The following is a 14,189-nucleotide window of genomic DNA, read 5'->3' as shown; positions in this document are numbered from 1 at the left end:
CCAATTTGGCCCTCTGGGTTTCAGTTCATCCTTGAACAGGTCCTTATCTGCTTTCTCTGTAGTAACTACGGCTGCCTGATCTTGGAAGTACAAATGCCCCGGCTGTAACGGGTCTCTAACGCGCCTCCCAGAGCCAGTGCGGGTCCGAGAATGCGGCGCGACCCGGGCATGCGCTGGCTCCGGCTCGGTGTCCCTGCGCGTGACGCCGCAGAGCGGGGCCTGGCGCGCGCCCATCGCGCCTTGCGTGGAGCCCCGGTGCGCGGCGCTTTGTCTGCCGCGGGGCCCGGGACCGGCCGCGGGCGGGCTCGCTGCCGGCGCGGTGTGCTGCGCGGGCGGCTCGCCGTCACCGCTACCGCTCCTGTCTCCAGTGCCAGAAGCACTGCGGCGCCGGGCCTGCTCTCAGCACCGGTAGCCCGCACCCCCGATCGAGAAGCTCTGGGCGGTGCCGCCGCGCTCCGCCCCGACCGGTGTCCGCGGACCGTGACGCCGCGTGCGGGGCGGGGCGGGGCAGCGCCCGGTGGCGGCGGCGTCAGCTGGGCCCGAAGCAGAGGCAAGCGGAGCGGGGCCGGGAGCTGTCGGCCGGCAGGATGCTGGAGATCCAGCTAGACGATGGAGGCGTGGGGGGGTACCCGGGCGACGATTACTGCTCGGGGTCGGTGATGTCGGAGCGGGTCTCGGGCCTCGCCAACAGCATCTACCGCGAGTTCGAGCGACTGATCCACTGCTACGACGAGGAGGTGGTGAAGGAGCTGATGCCGCTGGTGGTGACGGTGCTGGAGAACCTGGACTCGGTGCTCACCGACAACCAGGAGCACGAGGTGGAACTGGAGCTGCTGCGGGAGGACAACGAGCAGCTGCTCACGCAGTACGAGCGGGAGAAGGCGCTGCGCAAGCAGGCCGAGGAGGTGAGTGCCGCCGCCCCGCGACTATTTTGGCCACGGCCGGGCGGGGGCCCCAATGCAGGGAAGCGGGAGGGCCGAGAGGGTGGCGGGGGCGGCTCAGGGATGCGGCCTCGGCCACCTCTCACAGACCTTCGCTCCATCGCCCCCATCGCCACCACTAGCGGGTCCCTGCTGCCCGTGCCCCCGCGGTGTGCCCGGTTCGAGGGGAGGCGGTGTGGGGGCCGGGCGCCCCGGGACAGCGACCGCCGGTACCTTCTAGAAGCGAAGTGCGGGGGCGGGCCCGGGTGAGGCGAGGCGCTTCCCCTCCCGCGGGGGCGCGGGGCTCCTGCCCCCGGAACTCCTCCGGCCCCGGCAGGCCCGGCCCGGCTCCTCCGCCGCACCGCGGGGCCTGGGCCACTGCGGCTGAGCTGCTCCGTGATAGCGGGAGGAAAAAAAACCCAACCACAATAGCTGCAATCCTGTGGAATTCCTGCAGAATTAGGAATTCAGTTTGTAACGCCAACAGCATCCGGAGGGGTCAGCATAATTTGTTGTGTAAAAAATAGTTTTTAAAATGGGCGATTTGTGCAGTCATCCAGCATTCTCAACGTCAGCTGTAAGCTGTTTCGTTGGAGCAAGGAATTGCCTTTAGAGTATAAGGTCTTATTTTTGAAACTTATTTGTATCAAAACTATGCCTTGAGTTTTAATAAAATCATTCCCAAGTCAGCACCTGCTGTTTCCTGGAGCGTGGGATGCACTCTCGGGAGAGCGGGGGCAGGGTTGCCCAGCTGTGGGGTTGTTTGGAAGCGACTCATGAGAAATCCAACCCCTCTGATGGAGGGGAAGAAGAATGCTCCGGTTACAGGGGCTCGGATGTAGACAAGACAGAAGGGAGGTGATCTGCAGTCTGTCATCTTGCTGCATCTGCGCCTGTCCCTGCTGAAATACAGAGCATCCTTTCAGCCTTGAAGGCTGGGAGCCATAGGGGTTGCTGTTCAGCCTCCTGGAGTGACAGTCTGTGAGCTGGGGTAGCCCTTTGGTGGAAAACAGTCCATCCTCACCACATCATCTCCTTTAAACTTCTTCAAAAGTGGGGTTTTTCTGTCTCTAAGACTAAGGAAGAGCAGATTTAAGATTCATTTGCTTTCCTTGGAGTCAAGTTCTGATTTGATATGGGGCAATCAATAAAATAAAAGAAATGGTAGTAATGAAATAGTTGTTGAACTGGAAAATGGTGTAAAGCAGATGCGAGATTTTCATAGACATGTTCGTGTTGCCTAATAATCGTGGGCAAGAAGCTTGGTAACTCAGTGGGGAGGACACTTGTGGTCCATTACTGATACTGAAAGCAAGAGCCAGTCAGTTAAAAGTTTTAGTCCCAAGTTCTAATTATGTATTAATGGACTAATAAATGATCCTAAAGTTCTTTTGAATGCTTGTAGGGGTCGAAAAATTATTCTGAGTACATTATTTTTTTTATATTGTGTAGAGACAGCATTTTGCAGCTTTTGAGAAGTAATTTTTAAAGTGCACTATTTATGGGAAGAAAATGGGACTGCCAATTGGGGTTGGAACAGACCAGTTGGAATCATCTTGCATCTTTGGACTGGGGTGGCTTTCTCTTCTGGGTTTACTAGATACAGGATGTGTTTTCTGGAAGCAAATGTACTGGTGGCAGTTACATTCCCTGCAAGGAAATTTCAGAACCTTGGCAGAATACCATTTGCCAATGATATTTTTAGAAAGTGAGATTTAAAAAGTGCCGGTGATGATGATGATGAAGAAGATACTCTGTCATCCTTACACACAGTAAGTGGGAGAAGTGTCTTCAAGGAGATTGTTATCAAAAAGGAATAGATAATGTGTTTCTTATGAGAATAAATGAGCATTCTGCTCTACAAGCCCCTTATTACAAGGCCATGCTTATTACACAGATCCTGTTTCCCTCAGTATATAAGAAAATACATTATTTATCCATGCCTCTTTCCCATGCACTGCTTACGCTGCAGTAAATTGCATCGTATGGGGCTGAAAGTCTGTATATGACAAAGAATTCTGCTGGCTACCAGGTAATTGTACACAATCAAAAACCAGAAAACTCTTTTCTTCCCAGAACATGCATTGCTGCTCTGAAACAGTGCCTTAGAGACCAGGGACTGTCCATCCCACCTCCCAAATCAGTTTCCTGGGCTGTGCCTCAAGTCTTGGGTGAGATCTTCTCTTCTAACTGAGAAGATCCTCCCCTGGAAACAGGATTTGACCTCAGTCTTGATTCCTCTCTGTGTATGAGTGCCAATTACTACAATTTAAATTGACACTGAGAGGTTGGAGATGAAAAATGGATCTGTTCTCTTGCAATATCCTGTCAAAAAACCTGAGTTATAGTTACTTTGTATTAATTTATTAAATTCAAAGTAATTGAAACCACAGGGGGACATTGTTCTGGCATTAAAATGTGCATTGTATTGGCTGATTACCACTGTGCAGAGCCATCACACCTTGCTGTTCATCTTTATGCAGCAGTTGAGCACGAACAGACTGTACAGGTACGGTTTGTTAAATTAGGGTTAATCACAGAATCATAGAAATGTGGAATAGTTTGAGTTGGAAGGGACCTTAAAGATCATCTAGTTCCCACACCTCTGCCACGGGCAGAAAAACAACTTCCTTTTCATTAAGGCCATAAAGGAATGTTTCCTTTTCAAAATAACTGTCTTAAAACAATTTTGTATATTGTCTTTTAAATCAATCTTTGCCAAAAGCAAATTCATGCTGTACTTTGTAAATTCTTAGGTTGTAGAGACTCCATGTTTTTCACTTGTCCTAAAATAGGGCAGCAGAAACATCTGGGCAAGTGGATTTAGAATAGGAGTTTGTTGGCATGAGGCAGTGCTGTCAGTTGCTGTCGTTGCGGAGCTTAGTACAGAATTTTGCAATTTTCTGTGACCTCCCAGCTACTGAAGATATGGGATTGCACCAGATTTCTGTGGTTTTGTTTTCTTCCATCTGTTTCATACGAACATAGAATACATATGTGTGAACGTAGGGTCATTATTGCTTGTGCGGTGTGGTGGTCTGTGGAATCACAGACTCCTCTAGTGTGTTGTTGATCTCCTTAGATGGGGTCCCACACCCCGGCTCATTCAGGGGCAGCTGGAGCAGGTTGTCCAGGACCTGATTAGAGTTTGAACATCTCCATTAATGGAGACTCTGTAGCCTCTCTGGGCTACCTGTCCCAGTGTCTGACCCCTCACAGGAAAAATGTATGTCCTTGTGTTCAGATGAAATTCTGTATGGTTTCCCTTGTGCTCATTGCCTCCTGTCCAGAGGAGAGTCTGGCCCCCTCATTCTTGCTTCCTCCCAGCAGGTACTTGAGCACACTGACCAGGTCTCCCAGAGCCTTCTTAAGCAGCCCAGCCCTCTCGGCTCGTCCTCCTGTGCAAGATACTCCAGTCCCTCTGTCACCTTTGTGGCCCTGGTATTTGCACTGGTGCATAGGACATTACTTATTTTTACTGGCTAAGTATTTGGTTTAGCTTGATCTCTTAAGGAAATAAAGCTGTTGTGATTGCTCTCTTAGGAGCTGCCCCAAATAACTTAGGAAAACTTGTGGGTGCTTTCAGACATATTTGTTAAATAAAATTACTTGAATTTTTTGGGGTGTCTTTTTGGTGAATAGTGAAAGAGAAAGGTTAAATGAAGGTCCTGCGTGTTGAAGGGAGGGACAGAGTGGCCAGCGTGCAAGTGATTGGTGGCAGCAGGACAGTTGGCATGTGGGTCTGGGGCAGGTGGGTCCAGCATGCACACGGTGTTCCTTTCTGGGGTCTGCTCAGGAAGCATGTAGGTGTAGAGCTGGAATGAGGAGAGGGCTAGGGACGTCTGCAGAAATCCCCAGGGAAAGTAGGCCTTATTTGGGTCCACTCTTAATGAGACATTTTAATTTATGCAAGCTGCTTTCCTAATGTTCTGTATTCTTTCTCTCTTGAATACAAGCATCACTGTGTGCCCTAAATGCTGGTTTCTGCAGTGATTGTTCGTCACACTGGGCACTGATACCAAGATGAATGCACATAAAAGCTTTACAGGGATGTTTGGGGTATGTTAGCATGGCTTCTTGGAGTTAGGAAAGTCCGATGGGCCTCTGCCATGTGGGAGGTGCCTTCAGACCTCTTGTTACATGAAAACTGCTTCTAGGGAAATTTACATCCCAAGGGAATGGTGATGGCTGTCCACAGAACCCAAAGTGCCTTAGTAGCAAAGTAAGAATGTTGTTTGATTTGCAGCATAAGTTCATGCTCATTAGAATGTTTAAAATGGTGATCATTGAAGATGACTCGGTGCTGATCAGGAGGTCTGACCCCTCCTGAAGGCTTTTTGTAGCTGGTGTTCTGTGCTGTGGCAGCCCAGAACCCAGGAGCAACTTCCGTTGGAATGTCACTGGGAAAACCTGTCTCAGTACTGGTGGCTGTTCCCATACACTGACTGCTGGGGTGGTTGGTGCGTTTCCAGGCTGCAGGTGTTGGAGGGCAGGTGCTGCCGCCATGTCAGCGTCATGGGCCTCTGCTAGGCTCTTGGAGAAAGGAGTCTGCTTGTAAATGTGTGGCAGAGCCTGCTGAGCTGTAGTTCTCATGGACTTGTGTTGATGTTGGACTTGGCCGGGAGATGGGCGGTGCTGCCTCGAGCTGCCTGGGGTGCAGCGTGGGGTGCAGCAGCGCAATAAGCCCTTGGAGCACTGTGTCCTGCCTCCTGTAACATTCCCAATGGGCCATCTTCAGCATTGTTGTCTTGTGGGCTTCTCTATGGGTCTTTTGACAGAGTCACAGACTGGCTGAGGTTGGAAGGAGCCTTTGAGCTCATTTGCTCTAACCCATTGCTCAAGCAGAGTCACCCAGAGCAGGCTGCTCATCAGTGTGTCCAAGCAGTGTTTGAGTATCTCCAGGATGGTGGGAGACTACAAGACCTCCTTGGGCAACCTGTCCAGTGCTCATAGGGAAAACTGGTTTTCCGATGTTTAAAGTGAACTTCCTGTGCTCCAGTTTGTGCCCATTTCTTCTTGTTCTGTCACTGGGCACCACTGGAGAGAGACTGGCTCCTTCATCTCTGCACTTCCCCTTCAGGTATTAATAAACATTGATGAAACTCCCCCTACCCCCAAGTCTGCTCTTTCCAGGTACTCCAGTCCTTTTATCCTTGGGGCCCTTCACAGTGCTCTCTTTAGTCTGTCCCTGTCTCCCTTGTGCTGGAGAGTCCATCCCTGGCCACAGCACTCTTGACCTGCTGGCCGTAGCCCAGGACACACTGTCCTGACACTCAAGGTCACATCACTGGCTCATGTTTAACCTGGCGTCCACTAGCAACCCCAGTTTTCTGCCAAGCTGGGTGGACCCAGCAGGTGCCTGTGTTTCCCGAGGGGCAGGATGTGAACTGTGAAAGCCCTTTGCTGGCATTGCAAAGTGTAGGACTTGTACTTGAAAGGCACGTGGTTGCTGTCATCCTTTCCGACAAGAAGCAGTCATGTCTCTGTGGCCATCACTCGTCATTATAGCTTACTGTTTTGCATTGTTATCTACCTTATAAGCACATTCAATTACCAGTAAGTAATTTTTATGTAATAAGAAGGCTCTGGTGTCTTGTTTGAAGATCAGTGGCAGTATTTTGGAAGAGCTGGTCCTTTGTGAGGGGCGCTGTGGCTGCCACATGTACCTGAAGAACTTTCCAACTGGGTGGCAATATAGTGAGCTTGCTGGCTTCTGTCTGCATCTCAAATGGCCCAAGAGCATGTAAAAATTCCCCCCTTTGTTAACGGATACATTAAATAATGTCCCGCCTCATACCCTCCATCTCTTTCAGAAGGTGGGGAGGAAGGATGACAAAAGTCATAGTTGTGGGCTTCAGCCCCTGGTGTTCACTAGAAGTCCTTCTTTTTGTCTTGCCTTATATCTGTTTTCTCTGTGGAATGACTTGCAGCCTGGGAAGGCATTTTGTTTCCCCACCCAGAAAACAGATCTTACAAATAGCTGATTAATGGGAGTTTCTGCAGCCTGATGGTGACCTCGTACCATCCATGGAGGAAAGCTTTGTGGAATATGGGAGACCAGATACTTTTATCTGGATCCTTTGCACTATAGGCTGGTGAAAATAACTGACAAGCGTGCTGGATCCTTTGCACTATAGGCTGGTGAAAAAAACTGACAAGCATGAAGTGCAGGTTCACCTTGTACCAGATCTGTCTCCATATCCTTTAGGCCCTCTTGGTCCATTCCTGGAGCCTGCAGGTACTGTCAGATTTCACCCACAGAACAAGTCTGAGAGTCTTTGTGGTTATTAGAGGGTTATTCCAATTTACCTTGAATTCTTTTCTGCAGTTGTCTTGATTTACAAAAGTCGTTGGTCCTGGAGAAACCAGATTCTTTATTTTCATCAGAACTACTGAGATACTTGTAAAGATAATTTTCTGCTGAGCAGGCAGATGTTCGCTTATATATTTATGTTACTTTTTTCTTTTTTTCCAAAATACATCCATTTTGTTGTTCAGAAGTAGAAAGAAACACAAGTGAAAGTATCTGTGGTGATCCCATTGTGTCTTCTGGATGAGGCAAAGCTCACATTTTGGGGATGTTAACCATCATGTCTCAGTTTTCTCTTATGCCTTTTTTTCAGTGATTTCATTTGACCATGATTCAGAATTGATCATGGTCAAATGATCAATTGACAATACAATTACACAATATTGTAGATTATGAATAAAACTCAGCAACTGAAGATTGTAAAATTATAGTAACCAACAACATAAAATTGTTTCTGGAGATACCTTTATATCTAAGTGGGTTAGTTATTTTAGATGAAGATTCTAATGTTCTCTCTGAACTGGTAAAAGAAACTCACTGGCCATCCTTACAGCCTCCTCAGGATGTCTTCATGCTGAATTATCTCTCCCCAGGCTAAATTTTCTCACCTTTGTAAACATGTCGTCTGACAACTTCTGCAATAGAAATTGCTTAATAAAGAAAAATAACTTTGTGTTTCAAGTATTATTTTAAATTGCCATACAAATAAATATGCGTTAGGTACTCATGGATGCATATTAGAGAGGCTTGTTATATAAATTTTACTGTATAAAAGATGTAACTTTTTACCCCAGAGTGTGCTTGATTTGTAGAAGCCTACACCTTGCAACCTGCACAGAATAAACGTCTCGTTTCTAAATTAGACTTTGTATCTTTGTTTAGAGAGCTCCTAAAATTGACAACGGCTCACTGCATTGGCATACCATCAGCACATGCCCCGGGTGAAAGGTTGGCAATGTTAGGATGCTGAGCATGCCTTGCCTTACAAAACCTGTAGCAATTAAACTGAATAGGATTGTAAGCCAAAAATTTACCATCCCATCATGTGTCTTCTGATGCAGGACTGGGTTTGATGTTGATACAAATAACTGTAAGGAAATAATTCCTTCCTTCCTTCCCCTGAAGGTGGACTGGGGGGCATTTGTTGAGGGATAACTCAGTGATGCCTTTTCTCTGCTCAAAGTGAGGATAGAGAGCTGCCTCTACCAGCAGCAGGAGTGTTGCTTGCCATTCTGGATCAGGTGCTGCCTCCCTCGCTCCTGCCCACAGGACACCATGGCAGGGACCACTCTCTTCCCTTTCCTGGTATCATGTTGTGGCAGTCTGCCCTTTTCTCTCTGTCTTATCCTTTGTGTGTGGCTCTACAGGAGAAGGGCGGTGCAGGCATGGTTGGCTGTGGGGTGGGGTGACAGCACAGGTGGAACCCTGGCTGGCAGCAGGGAGGCATGCTGAAGGATGTAGAATGTGCTGTGCTGTTCTGGAGACCTCGGCTCATCAACCAGTGCTGGCTTTGAGCTGTAGAGTGAGGTGTGTCCCGCTGCTGGCTTCTCCCCAGCTGGTCTGATAGAGGGTACCCAATGCAGACTGAGAGCTGAAGTACAAATGCTTTGGGGTTATGTTCCAGAGATGCAGAGGCAACTTGTCCTTCCCTTGCCTTTTTTGATCTTCTCCCCATCAAAAGTTTGTGTGTAGAATAAATTTTTTTGGTGAAAACTATACATGTTTCTGCCTTATTAGAGGTGATGTTATAGGACATCAGCTGTTGGAAAGCCACTTGCTATAAACACATGATTAGTTATTACAATTTTTTCCAACAAATTGTATGAATTCTACACTGATGGGGTGAAATGCATTTAGAGACTCTTCTGTTTACAAGTTTTTTTAATTTAAAGGAGTGTAACAGACAGTTTGTGATTCTGTTTTTCCAATAGAGACTGGCCATATGATGCATATTTCTAAATGACTTCTCCGTGAGGAATCAGGCTTTTCACATGTTATGCCAATCAGTCCTTGCCATTTGGTAACCTTTATTCTCGCTAATCTTGGACTGAAAAAAATCTGTATCCATACACTCCTTCTTACAAATCCTCACTCAAGCTCATGGCAATTACTAATATTCATAAATATCAGTGTGTTACTAAAAAGTGCCTTGAAAGTAAAATAGTGAGCAAGCACTGCAAGCTGCAATTTATTTAAAAAGTAGTTCAGGGTAATCTGAGTATCAGTTGATAATGATGATCAGAGGTGATGGCCAGGTTTCTCCTCAACAGGGTTAACTGCATAAGTCAAAATGTGATCCCCAAGTGAGGTTTTATGAGAAACCTTTTTCCCTCTGGTGCAATGGAGCAGCTGCTGCCTGGTCCCTTTCTGTTCACGGCTCTGCAGATTGATTTGTCTGTGATACTTTTGGGATTTCCCCAGGTATATGTAGGCAGAAGTTACTACTGGAGTTTCAGGAAGCAACTGTAAGAGAAAAGCCTAGAAGTCTGGGAGGATTTGGCTTTACTGCCATTGCAGATGGATTTAAATCATAGAATCACAGACTGGTTTGTGTTGGAATGGACCTTCAAGCTCATTTTGTTCCACCCCTTGCTATGGGCAGGGACACCTCCCCCTAGACCAGGTTGATCCAAGCCCCATCCAAACCCTGGCCTTGGACGCTTCCAGGGATGGGGCAACCACAGCTTCTCTGGGCAACCTGTGCCAGGGCCTCCCCACCCTCACAGGGAATAATTAATTGTAATGTCTAACCTCCTTTAGTTTAAAGCCATCCCCCCTTATCCCATCAAGTCTGGAGAGGGATTGCAGTTACTGAAGTTTCAAGAAAAATCCCCAGTCAGTCTTCATTTACTTGAAAATGATACAATGTTCCATCTAGCAAAGGCATCTTTCCCACCTTCATTCTTTTTCTTGTCCTCTGGGGAGGATGAAGATGGCCCACATCAAAGTGTTAGTAATAAAGTTTATGTGAGGGCTTTCACCCTCATTAGTAAGTCTGATGTGGCCTATATAACGTGGAGTGGCTGAGACAGTAGCATGTCCCTCTCCTCTCTGGCCTTCTTGGCTGCAGTTGCACCTGGCCTACAGCATGTCACTGTGAGGCCAATTAGCTGACGGTGCCATTATCAGCTCCTTCCTCTCCGCCCTTCTCCTCTCAGCACAACTGGTAGTTCTCATGTCCATGCCCATGCACTCAAGTGCTGTTCAGCCCTGCACTGCTCTGGTCTCCAGTATAATTCCGTTTTTCCCTCCAGTAGTTTGTTCTCTTTAGTGCTGGTGACACCTCCTGGTCTAGTGTCATCTTCAGAACTTCACAGTCATACCTTCTTTCTTCTTGTCCATCCTGGTGGAAATAAGGTCAAGGCTGTTCTCAAGGCCAGCTGCTCTGCCAGAAGCCCATCTCTTCTGTGTGCACCCCTTTCTTCTTATGCATCTTCTGTCCCAATTAACCTTGTCATTAGTCCCACCCGGAGAAGAGAGCAGCTGGATGGGTGAACACTGTCTGAGGCAGAGCCTGGAGCAGCGTCCAAGATGTGGGAGGGTCTCTCTGTATCTTCTGGCTGTGCTGGAAGACCAGGCTTACTTCATGGAGAGCATCATAAAGGAAAAGCAATTCTCCACTGGAAAAAGGCTCAGGTGCCTTTCAGCAGGAAAATGGGAGATGGTAATCTTTGCATACATCAACAAAAAAGATATTTATTTCACAGAAGACACTCAAAGTCCCATCTGTGGTTATTAAATATCTACTAGATAAAAGATGTCATTTTGACTTCTTGAAGTTAGCATCAGGAACAGAAATCTTATATCTCCAAGCTCTGCAGATATAAAGGTAATGTTATTTCACTATGCTTCCATGGAAGTTGGAATGTTCTTTCAGGAGTGCATTTGTCTATGAGGATAGCAAAGATTCCAACACAGGGCATAGCTCAGAGCATCTTTCCACTGATGACAAATTGATTTTTGACTTTTTTGCTTTTATATTCATTTTTGCTCTTATATTCTTTACACATATATTTGTAGCTCCGTAGCCTATTAATGAAGGTATGTACTGTGTGTCCTTCTGGGCTAATAAATTCTAAAAGCTAGGTTAAAAATACAGGTAAATTGGCATTATATTCTGTTCTCTTTTATGATGTTTTGTACATTTTGCTAATAATTGGCCATGTTTACAGTCAGCTTTATTTGCCGGCAGAGACCTTACCTGAGGAAGGCTGGTAATTATTTTTCCATATGAAATGCTTGTATGTGTGTCTCATATGATGATCTTAATGTGATTCAGGATTATATACATCTTAATTACTCAGTATAAAAAGGTTATTGTAATAGTGCATTTCTAATATAAAATTCCTCCAGGGCTGATATGTAATGTATGTTATACTGAGAATATGGTTTGAACTTCAGGCCAAGCTCTGCAATGAAAACCTAAGAGTTTTCACACTTTCCACAGCTGTGGTGGCACAAATACACTCAAAATGAGGAAACCACAGTAAGCAGAACAGGGACACTGGACAACACACAGAGCAGAGCAAGGGTCATCAGAGAGCACAGCTGGAATTTGCGGAGTTTTGTGATAAATACAGGGTAAAATTTTGAACAAGTATGAAATTTGAGTTGGTAAATCAGTTGTGAATTTTAACAAGTGTGCTTTAATTGCAGGTTTAAATGATTAGTTCTTTGTGACAGAACTGCTGCGCTCTTCAGCTTGTGGCCTCTTTGTCAGTGCAGTGTGGGAGGGTGAGAGTTTGACCTTTTGGGCTGTGTCTTGTAACACTTACAGTGCAGATGGTGTCTTCTGTTTGCTGTAACCGTTTGGAGATGGAAAAGACACAGTCTGTTACCAGAATTTACACTTACCAATGGTGTCTTTTCTCATGGCATTGGGATCAGTTGTTCACTCTACAGGTACCATGAGTACAGTCACTTGGAACTGAGTCTGCTGAAGGCAAGTGCTTCCAGGAGAAAGGGTGGCATTGCTTGGAGCATCCCCAGACCATGGGTCTGTCATGTCAAGGCACTGAGGAGCAAGATGAGTGATAATCAGGTGAAATGCAGGGAGCTCATTTTACTTGTAGATGACACTGCTTTCAAGGAGCCAAAACATTTCTAAAATTCATGTTAGGTACAGCATGATGAAAATGCAGGAATGTTTTTATCATGGGAGGGATGACTAATGACCATTTTTCCATTTTCTGAGGGTCCATTTCAGCTCTTGAGACCAGCAAGGGAGAGCAGCTTTAAATTTTTTTAAACTCTTTGTTTTCTCAAGAGAAACACTAAATATATCTGTACTGCCTTTCTTCTGGGAATGTTCTCATGCAATAAAGTCAAGTTACTGTTAGTGTAAAGTAGACAACTAAATTTCCTAATCTTCTACTTCATCTTTGCTAAACAAATGCCTATAGGGATAAAAAGCTGAACATAGAATCACAGAATGGTTTGGATTGGAAGAGACCTTAAAGCCCATCTTGTCCTACTCCCTGCCATGGGCAGGGATACCTTCCACTAGCCCAGGTTGCTTTGAGTCTCACCCAGCCTGGCCTTGGACACTTCCAGGGATGGGTCAACCACAGCTTCTCTGGGCAACCTGTGCCAGGGCCTTCCCACCCTCACAGGGAACAATTTCTTCCTAATATCCCATTTAACTCTGCCGTCTGGCAGTGGAAAGCTGTCTGAGCATGCCTGTGGCCTCCTCTGGACTCGCTTCAACAGCTCTGCATCGCTGTGGTGAGGACCCCTGAACTGGAGGCAGCGCTGCAGATGGGGGGGTCTCACCTGAGTGAAGTCAGGGGAAGAATATCCTCCCTCACCCTGTTTCCCATGCTAAAAGGAAACCACAGCTGTCTCAAGTGAGGGGTTTTCTCCCAACACAGCTTCCACCCACAGCCCTGCACCCTCACTTGGGTCTGGACTCCCAACACTCCCTTTGCTGGGCCCCCACTGCACATACTGTCAGCCACCACAATTTAAGGCCACATAATGAGATTCCTGGATCTCTGTGTGTCTCTGTCTCTGTTTGGTTTCTCGCTGATGTGATGTGATGATTTCTGATGATATGTTACTATTCTTAGTCATTTTCTTCCTTTGCAAAAGACAAGAAAGCAGGAAGCTCAGCAATTCACAGTGTACCACTGCTCTTCAGAGGCATAGTCATTGTTTGGCCTTGGGATGATTTTGTGCCAGTTATTTTCCCTCTAAAGAGTAGTCTGTGAGCCATTGTTGTTTGCCATAATCCTGGATTATTACAGATCAATGATCCTACTTAAAATCTGGGGATAGACCCTAGCAGAAAAAAAATCCATGTGACAGTTTTATATATATATATATATATATATATATATATATATGTGTGTGTGTGTGTATCAGTTCCACATTCCAGTTCTCTTAGATAACTGAGGGGATTAACTGTTTAATTGTTCATATTCAGAAATTATTATTTGAAATTAGGCATAGAGGCTCTGGGGAAAAAAAAGAGAATAAGCAATAAAATATTAATGCTTTGGTCAGTCTTGCTGTTCAGAGCTCCTGGGGCTGGGGGCTGTTTCTGCTTCCAGTGCACCCACTTCTTTGTCATGATGGGAGACAAAATAAAAATGTACTTAATTTCTTTACCATCAGTGGAATTCTTGTGTCCTTTTTATTTCTCTTTTCTGAAGGTCTTTATTGCATCTCCATAAAGCTAGAGTTGGAAGCTGTGAATTCTTGAGGTAAGGGTGTGAGCTGAGCTCTGTGCACCAAAGCCATCAGGGAAAAGCAGTGATAGCACTTGGCCATGGGAATGAGAAATCTTTGAAATCAAGGGCAGCTGCAGTAGCAGGCTCAACCTGGTATGTCACACCACCACCAGATTTTTCCCTTGCCTCTTGGCAGCACTAAAGCGGAAGAATGCTTTCAACAAATTTGCGATGCAGTGTTAAAACTCAGTAGCTTGGGCATAGGAGTTGTGGCAGAGTGCTTTGTAA

At 46.3% G+C, this 14,189-nt stretch overlaps 1 protein-coding gene across 19 annotated transcripts in view; it reads left to right on the top strand.

Moving 5' to 3' along the window:
• Positions 1–492: 492 nt before the first annotated feature.
• The window catches only part of MAPK8IP3 (mitogen-activated protein kinase 8 interacting protein 3), a 71,191-nt gene continuing 57,494 nt past the window's right edge, over positions 493–14,189 (top strand). For 16 of the 19 annotated variants that reach the window (XM_059861617.1, XM_059861609.1, XM_059861618.1 and 13 more), the window contains exon 1: positions 496–905. In XM_059861617.1, the coding sequence (XP_059717600.1) occupies positions 588–905 (318 nt within the window). In that variant the 5' untranslated portion in view covers positions 496–587. Of the gene's footprint in view, positions 906–14,189 lie in introns of all 19 variants that reach the window. The other 3 variants (XM_059861610.1, XM_059861599.1, XM_059861611.1) reach the window with 2 other exon arrangements.

Source organism: Haemorhous mexicanus, chromosome 17 (genome assembly GCF_027477595.1).
Source record: "Haemorhous mexicanus isolate bHaeMex1 chromosome 17, bHaeMex1.pri, whole genome shotgun sequence".
NCBI classification, from domain to species: domain Eukaryota; kingdom Metazoa; phylum Chordata; class Aves; order Passeriformes; family Fringillidae; genus Haemorhous; species Haemorhous mexicanus.
Note: the sequence above shows the minus strand (reverse complement) of the source record. Positions and strands in the feature narration are given on the sequence as shown.